The 9251-nt window shown below is 42.8% G+C and overlaps 1 protein-coding gene across 1 annotated transcript; it reads left to right on the plus strand.

Moving 5' to 3' along the window:
• The first annotated feature begins 1144 nt into the window (after nucleotides 1-1144).
• Nucleotides 1145-7674, plus strand: LOC103714071 (MND1-interacting protein 1). The gene is made up of 2 exons (XM_008801205.3): nucleotides 1145-2918; nucleotides 6891-7674. Exons 1-2 carry the CDS (start codon nucleotides 1392-1394, stop codon nucleotides 7404-7406), a joined length of 2043 nt encoding a protein of 680 aa, XP_008799427.1. The 5' UTR covers nucleotides 1145-1391; the 3' UTR covers nucleotides 7407-7674.
• Nucleotides 7675-9251: the final 1577 nt, after the last annotated feature.

A 9251-nucleotide genomic window follows, 5' to 3' on the forward strand; every position in this document is an offset into this window, starting at 1 on the left:
AAAATCTTCTTCCATCACCTTTCTCTATGATCACTATTAGTCATATTTGCCACCTTTATCTTACTGCTATTTCTTGCAATCACAACATCCCATCCTTATTGCGACCATGCGGTGCCACCGCTACTATTGTTGCCGCAACCATTGCCATAACCTAATTCATTTTATTATCCTTCAAATCAATTCCTCCGACAATGGACCCAATAGACTAGGCCCAAACTCTCCCATACTTCATATATCCAACTAACCCAGACTCCCCCTTTACCATCTGCATCGCCCACTTCCCAGCCAAATCAACCCATTCAACCTTTGGGCCCCTCCCTCATTGTCCCAGCTCCACCACCTCCACTTGGGTCTCTACGAGGCCTCCCTAATGTCATAGTCTTACATTAACTAATAAAAGAGATAACATATTAGTTTATTAGCTTGAGCCGATCCTCCTCCCAGCAGCTTAAGCTTTTGGATCGTGAACCCATAACAAATGGTATTAGAGCAAGGTTTATTATGCGCCACAACTTCTCTAAGTTATTTAGACCTATCCTTAAGAGATACTAAGATTGGTGAGCACATGGTAGGGCCAAATAGAACCTGAGGTATGAGTGAGCCCCCCTTTCTTGAATAGAAGTCAAATCGTGACAAAGAGTGTCACAAGATTAGATGGAGGAGATTATTATCATCTACATGGACTAATAATAAAAAGGCACCATATGAATTTACCTTCTCCCTAAGGTTGCAAATGAGTTGAGCAACTCGCGAGTTGCTTGAGCTCGACTTGATTTGTCTATTATTGAGCTTAAGTGGCAAAATACTTCACTCGAAAACTCATAAGCCTAATTAAGTATATATATTTTAATAATATTATATTTATTTACAATATATATTATTAATTTAATATTTTAAATATAATATTTTGTTATATTTTGTTTTAATTATATATATTTTTTGATTGTGACCAAAGCTTGAATACGTGCTCGAACTTAAGTTTGTATATGACTTGGTTAAAATTTGAGCTGAGTTCAATTGATCTTCAATATTATTTTTTTATTTTATTTAATTGAATTAAAGTTAGAGCTTAAAAATTAAAGCTCCGTAGGTTTTGAATCAAATTTCGAGCCTAAATATTCTAAAATCGAACTAAAGCCTCTTGCCACTCAGACTCGGCTCGGTTCAAGCGCACCCGCTCTCCTCCCAATCGCTTAGCTTTTGAACGCCCCTCCGCCTCCTCTTCCCCGCCGCGACGCTCCGCCTGTCCCGTCCGCTTGCTTTTCCCGCCTCTTTGCTCTCAACCCCTCCCGACTCTCCCTCCGAACCCGAAAGCCAACCCCCTCCCTCTCCCCCACCTACCCCCTTCCCCCGCCCCCCCGGAGCCGCCGCCGCCGCTGCCGCCGACTCCAATGGGCAGCAACGCGAAGGACCGATCCGCCCGCAGCGGCCGGAAGGCCTGCCACGCCGGCAAGCACCAGCCCTCATCCTCCAGGAGCCCCCCGCCGGCGTCCTCTTCCTCCTCCTACCCCTCCCCTTCTCCCGCCCTTGCCGAAGGCGATCCGCACATTGGGCACCCGATCTCTAACCCTAACGCTCACCCTAGCGGTGCGTACGACGACAACGGGTGGGGCTACTGCACGGAGGAGCAACTCGAGGAGCTTCTCCTCAAAAATCTTGACCTTATCTACCGAGAGGCGCTCAACCGGCTGCTCACGCTCGGGTACGACGAGGCGGCGGCGCTCCGGGCGGTGCTCTGCAGCGGGCACTGCTATGGATCCATGGATGTGCTCTCGAACATCCTCCACAACGCCATGTCGCACATCAACTGGGCGCCGGCGGCGGCCGGGCATTGCGACGCCGGAGGTGGCGTCCCGGCGAATGGGTTCACCGACCTCTGCCACCTCCAGGAGTACTCCCTCGCCGAGATGATGCGCCTTCTTCAACAAGTTCGCCCCCGTCTCACCCGGGGGGACGCCATGTGGTGCCTTCTGATGAGCGACCTCCACGTGGGTCGCGCGAGTACCATCGATATCCCCACTCCCCCCTACCCCGCCCCCACCGCCGTCCCCGCTCCCCTCACCGCCGGCGGCTGCAGCTCTGCATGCGGCGCCGAATATGCGCGGCCAACGACCGGCCTCTGCAAATTCCATGCGGCGGAGGGAGGCGGCGGGAGCACCGATCTTCCTCCCTCCGTGTGGTCTGCCATGAGGCGGAATGCCAATGCCTCGGTACGGCAGAGGGCGGAGGTCGGCTTGGGGTCGTCGTCCTCGGAGCAGCCGCAGGTGGATAGATCTGCCGCTGCTGTTGAGGCGGGGGATGACGCCCGAGGGGATCTTGTGGACTCTGTGCTGAAGGGATTGGAAGCGATGAGCCTTGATGAGGAGGGGAAGTCACCGGATGGGGCTGAGGACCATAAAAAGGAGGTGATTTTGGATCTTGTTCGCCAGATTAGGGAACTTGAGGGTCAGGTGAAGGAGCGCAAGGAGTGGGCTCAGAAGACGGGGCTGCAGGCCGCTCGGAAGCTGAGCAATGACCTAATTGAGCTGAGGACATTAAGGATGGAGCGGGAGGAGAACCAGCGCCTGAAGAAGGGGAAGCAGGTGCTGGAGGATGCGACGTTGAAGCGGCTGACTGAGATGGAGAATGCGCTGAAGAAGGCGACTGGGCAAGTGGATCTTGCGAATGCTGCTGTCTGTAGTCTCGAGACTGAGAATGCAGAGATACAGGCTGAGGTAGAGGCGTCAGAGCTGAGTGCATCAGAGTCTGCAAGGATGTGCCTCGATGTGGCGAGGAAGGAGAAGAAATTGCTGAAGAAGGTACAGGCATGGGAGAAGCAGAGAGAAAAGATTCAGCAGGAGATTGATAAGGAGAAGAGGAAGATTGCAGAAACCGAGCAGAAATTGGCTGAAGTCAAGGTGGCAACAAAAGAAACTGAGGTAAGCAGAACTAAAACTCTGGATGAATTTTCTTCTATTTCTATATAGCTCATAACTTCGATTTCTTTCGTAATATACTATGCGATGAATAGTGCTGTTGCTGCTCTCTTCTTGTATCCATTCTTCTATTTTTCTGCACTGGTTAGTATATCGTCTTGTTTGTAATACTTCATAGCTGGCTGAATTTATGCAAACAAGAATTGTAGGACAGATCAAAATGCCCTGTGAAAATGGTAAAATATGACAAGCAGGGATCTGTATGTTCTTGGAGTGTTCACTGTGTTATATACAGATTTATCACATGACTAGAAGGGGGCATAAGTATAGCTACATAGATGGACTTTAAGGATTCTATAAGACTTCAAATTGAACCTTTGAATGTTGGAGGTGATATTAATAATTTATCTAATCCACTTCTCTGTTGAAACAAAGGTGGGAGCATTATACTTGGCGCAAATGATAAGTTATCTTCCTTTGTGAGGGAGCATGAATAATGTTTTCTTTTTTAATTTGGTGAATCATTTATTTTCCTGGCTCAGTTTCAGGTGATCCTGCTCTGTGCAGAATGATAGGTTTATACTTTGTAGTGATAGGAGGCTTATTTCACCTCGTCATGCCCAGCTTGTCTATTTCAGCCTCCATCAGGTTATTTCTTTTTCAAACATTTAATAGCTATTCTTAATTTGGAATTGCATGAAAGTAGATTAAGGAATATGTAGCTCAGACATGTAGGTCTTAGAATTTTGCATAAGAATGCTTTTTCCATATGGTCTCAGATAGAAGTTGGAGGGTTAACTCTAGGAGCATCATTGCAAAGGTTACAGATTGTGATTCGTATGGTAAATCATGCAACTAGATTGGGTTATATGAGTGATTAATATGAAGGAAGATGGAAGAATGCATTTGGAGATGTAGAGAAAGGGACTAGAGTTAGAAAGAAACATCATGCATTGGGTTTCAAGATCTTAAGAGCGAGCTGGAGATTGGAAGAATAAGGACTTCTCCTTTTGGATGAAGGTGAAAAGCCTACTGCTCAATGTATTTCTCTCTTTATCCTTTTTCTTCTGTTGATCGTTAATAAAAACATATTTTAGGTACTTCATTCTATCCATAGGACCTATCTCTATGAAGGTTTAGACCCAACACCTATTACCTTTAAGTGTAGAGAATTGGCTGACAAAAAATTTAATAGAAACTTTAATTAAGTTTATAAAATACCCAAATCTGCACTCATCTTTCATCTCACAAGTTCATCAGCATGCAGTTCCTTTGAATTAGAATGGCATTGCTAGCGTGAGATTCATTAGGATAGTTATTCTTTTTGTTTGTGAGTGCATCTAGATTTGTAATTGAATTTGCTCGATCTAGGAAAGGCCATGAAAACGTTGATTGGACGATGAGCTCTGTAGGCAGATGGTTGGGTTGGATTTTTGGTATGTCTTTTCAGAAGTGCTCAAGGAGTAAGGTGTTTCATTCTCTATAATCTACAATACGCTTTCTGGACTCTTGTTGAAGTGCGCATAGGATCTCTATTTGGAGGTTTTACCATTTCTAAAGATCTTGGGTATATGAGTTTTTGATACATAAATGATATCCTGATGCATTATGGTGCTTGAAGTAATTGTAGCAAAAAGGTTCTTTTGTGTTCATTTAAGTGGTTCATACATTTTTACGTGGTTCCAAATCAAGGTCCGCCGTACCGGTACCGGTCGGTGTACCGGTGGCGGCCCGGACCGGTACAAAACCGGTCCCGTACCGGTCTGTACCGGGGGCATACCGGTCCAAACCGGTTCCGTATCGGTTCCGTACCGGTTCTTCTACAATAAACTACCGGTACCGGATTCCACGCTGATCCGGTACCGGTCCCAGACCGGATCGGTACGTACCGGCCGGTACGGACTGGTACGGCAGACCATGTTCCAAATAGTTAAATGGAATGGAGATTCACCTTGCTTGGCTTGTGCAAGATCATGATACTCCAGATCTCTCTCTCTCTCTCTCTCTCTCTCTCTCTCTCTCTCTCTCGCAGTTAAACAAACAAAGAAATAAATAGAACTATTGACTTTTCTTGGCACTGTTATTTCTTGAACAATTTAGGCCCAGAGTGTACAATCAACATGTGTAGATGAAACTCAAGTTGAATCAGGACCGTACCAAGATACTGTTATATGCCCATTCACATTCTCTGTGCCAACTGGTATGCATCAGCATGGACGCATGTTGCAATATGCTCTAGTTACCAAGCAAGAGTATAGCTCCTAGTTTGGATATCTCAAACATCAAAGCCATCTTTATTCCTTTGTGGTTGGACCTTGTTATAAAAGTAGCCAACTTGACACACATGCTAAAAGGTGGGGATTACCCCCTCCTAATCTCCAAAAAAAAGAAAAAGAAAAAGAAAAAACTTTACATGGGTACTTTTTGTGTGTCTTGTCTTCAGTAGATATTCATAGCATGTCCTATTCTGATGAGAGTTCGCAACTATCATAAATATCCATTAGAATCAGATTGCTTCTTAAAACAAGTCTAGATTTATTAGTTCTCCATCCAGTACTCCTGGAATTCTGTGTTTCTGCATGCTGTAGTTATTCCATGCTTGGCAAGTGATCGCTGGTAAGATGAAAATGAACATGCTGTAGAATTGCTTTTGCTTTATCATTGTCGAGATGGTACTTTTAATCATGTTGTGATATTCTTTTTCAAAGGATGGTAGAGATTGATATTAGATAGGATGTCAAAATTAGATTTATGGACTTTTAAAAGGCATGTGTTAATGGAAGCAATCCCACCATTAGACTTTTTTTACAGTATTAGAACAACCTTTTTGGAATAAGATTGAATAGTTGATGAGTAGTGGCGGATGTTTACATGGCTCTTGAAAGGATGGAAGCTCATGATGGTAGATGATGTTTAGTAGCATTGGCACATAACTGGCCTTAATTCTTTAAATAGTGGGGAAGTAGATGTTTGAACCTTATGAAATTCAATGGGCATCAAGTTCAATTAATCTAGCTTCTAGTTGAGTTGGCTGGGTTTGATCCAACTTTTGACGTTGGCCTGGGGGTCTATCTGAAATTATAGAATTTCAATATTCTGGTCATAGGCCTACAGTGTTATAGTCAGTTGGACTGAAATTTTCACATAATGCTTTTTTTTGTATGGATTTCAAATGCTGACAATTTATCAAATAAGATTGAGGGATGGTAAATGAAAAAGGACATGTTTGTACTGTTTGTTGGTTGCTAGCAATCCTGCTTGATGCCAATTATAATGTTGCTCTTGGTTTTTCTTTTCTTTTTTTTTTTTCAGGATTGCAGCTATTAATAGCACTTGCTTTTGTTGATTTTATACAGGAAAAGGGAACTGCGCTAAGTTTCTGTTGTGTTGCTGAGACAAACATCATATTAATAGGGATCTTTCATCATTATAGTGGATTAGACTCATTATGGATTGTGCTAGATGCTTTCTAATAATTGTACCTTTTTATTTAAAAAATTGTAGCACCCATTCTAGTTTAAAGCACCATTAGAAAATTCTGCTATTGCTGAGGTCAGAGCATACATATGAGGCTTATTTTGCAGTGAACTAGTAACTAGCAAACCTTATTCAATCATCTGTATTTGATATTAGGGATCTAAATTTTTCTGTTTCCTTCCCATCTTTGGTAATATCTATTTACACTGTCTGTTCAATTCTTTCCTCCCAAATTCTCATTTATGCAGTCTCGGTACAAACTAGCATAAAATTATTCCTGTTTCTGAAAAGGGCCATCTCTGGCCTCATCCGGAACCTAAACGATTCATGCATTCTTAGATATGAAGACTTGGTTTATGGAATTTGCATCCTTAGGTACAAAGACTAGGGGCATGGAATTTACTCCTGTTTCTAAGGGTGATCAGTTATGTGAACTTAAAACTCCAGCCTTTTGGGGATGCTGAAACTTCCATCTGTCAAATTGTTTGTGACTTGCAGGCAAAATGGAAACGTGAAGTAAAGCTTAGAGAACTAGGGACCGCACAAGCTGAGGAGGCCCGTAGAGCCAGAGAAGCTGCTGAGATTAACGCCAAGAGAAGACAAGAGGCACTGCAGCGGAAGATCGAATTAGATTTTCAGTGCCACAAGGATGACATTCAAAGGCTCGAAGAAGAACTTTCCCGTCTCCACGCAACTGCAGCTTCAACCCAGCTGAATAATCTATCCTTTAATGCTCTGAACTCAGGAGATGCTGATGCAATGAAGGCATTGAAAGAAGGCAATGAAGAGATGCATACTGGATTCAATAAACCACAGGAGTCATCTCGAAAGCTGAACCATGACAGGGTTTGTGTGATCTGCTTGAAGGATGATGTGTCTGTGCTTTTCCTGCCATGTGCTCATCAGGTCGTATGTGTCAACTGCAACAAGGACCATGAGAAGAGTAAAGGGAGCTGCCCATGCTGCAACACGAAGATTGATGAAAGGATACGTGTTTATGGTGTAAGCTCTTAGATCAAGTTGATTGGTTGCTAGGGTGCCATACGATCCAGCAAGGTGCAAGTTGAACTTTTTGTCTCAGCAATATTTCATCTGAACTTTGGTGTAAGTTCTACTGGCATAAACTTCTGGTTGCCCTCATATCAGCATATGAACAGTCCATATTTACTTTTGCTTTATGTAAGTTATCATGTCTTTACATGTTGAATAAACATGTGCTGCTGTAAATGAAACTTGAACAAAGGATAATGTAGCATTTTGGGTGGTATTTTGCATTTACATATGTTCTGGTGCTTTTAGATGCAAATAAATGGTGTTCTATATATTGGCTGCTGTGGTTATAGATTTTCAGTGTAGAATGAGGTCTGTTCATGATGCTGCATTGTGGTGGTTCATTGTATATCTTGCAATAACTTTATACTTCAATTAGTTGTACTAGTTATGTATCTGTTTTCCTACTGAATGGAAGTTTGGGCAGCAAGCTCAACTATTGTATTTTACTTCTATCTATCCATGATATACATATCTCTCAAGACCTTTTGGAGTCTCTTGATTTTACTGGATTTGTTGATGAAGATATTCTAGGATGTATCTTCTCCAAGCTTGAAGGACTGGGGGCTCTGTCACCATTATAGTAGGCATCATCCACATTGAGTTTGTGATGATACTTCAAGGACATTTTGCCTTTGGAATGAGATGACGTCCGATCCTCCGAAATTGGATTTTGGAATAGTTTGTCTTCGGCTGCTCTACTTATGAAGTGAATGTGACGTTGCTTATTAAAAGAATCTGAGTGTTGTTATCTTGACATCCTATGTAGGTCATTTCTTAGTAAGGTTTGAATTTTTGTCATTTTTTTCTTAGAGTGGTCTACAGGCAGGAAATTTGTTTTAAAGTTTTTTTCTGGCTGCTCAATTTAAGCCAGATAGCAAGGTGATGGCAGAGGCTGAGAGCTTGTGATAAAAGAATATTAGCTTCGATAAGTTAGTAGCCCTACTTTTTATTAGCTCTGATAATTTAGTAGCCCTAGTTTTTATATTAACTCTCATTCTATGCTTCACCTAAAATGCAATGTAATTTAGTTAAAAGCTGGTGCCACTAGGCTTTTAATACGTTTTCTCTCCCAAAAATCTTCTTTAGTTAAAAGCTGGGGTCCCATATCGCTGTCATAGTGCCCAGAATTATTCTTGTCACTTGGGAGCCTCCACTCTCTAATTTTTTCAAGGTGAACTTCAATAGTAGTGTCTTGGCAGGAGGAGACAGAGAAGGGATGAGCTTTATGATCCGGGATCACCACTTCAAGTTGGTTGTTGCAGGTGGGCGGCGCACCTGTGACATGACCGTTATAAGAGCGGAGCTCAGGATAGCATGAGAGGGCATCATATATGCGAGAAGTACTTTAGGGGCTGATAATATTCTTCTAGAAGGTGACTCTGCCATGGTGATCGAGTAGATCCAAGATGTAGAGCGACAGGGCGACAGTCACCTTTTGCTCAGGAATATCTAGAGGCTGGTGAGAGATTGCCGTTCCTTTCGGGCTACCCATGTGTACTGGGGAATGAGATGACGTCCAATCCTCCAAAATTGGATTTTGAAATGGTTTGTCTTCGATTGCTCTACTTATAAAGTGAACGTGACGTTGCTTGTTGAAAGAATCTGAGTGTTGTTGCCTTGACATCCTATGTAGGTTATTTTTTAATAAGGTTTGAATTTTTGTCATCTTTTCTTAGAGTCGTCTGCAGACAAGAAATTTGTTTTAAAGTTTTTTCTGGCCGCTCAATTTAAGCTAGATAGCGAGGTGATGGCAGAGGCTGAGAGCTTGTGATTAGCTTTGATAATTTAGTAGCCCTAGTTTTTGTA

The sequence above is a fragment of the Phoenix dactylifera genome, chromosome 18 (genome assembly GCF_009389715.1).
Source record: "Phoenix dactylifera cultivar Barhee BC4 chromosome 18, palm_55x_up_171113_PBpolish2nd_filt_p, whole genome shotgun sequence".
NCBI classification, from domain to species: domain Eukaryota; kingdom Viridiplantae; phylum Streptophyta; class Magnoliopsida; order Arecales; family Arecaceae; genus Phoenix; species Phoenix dactylifera.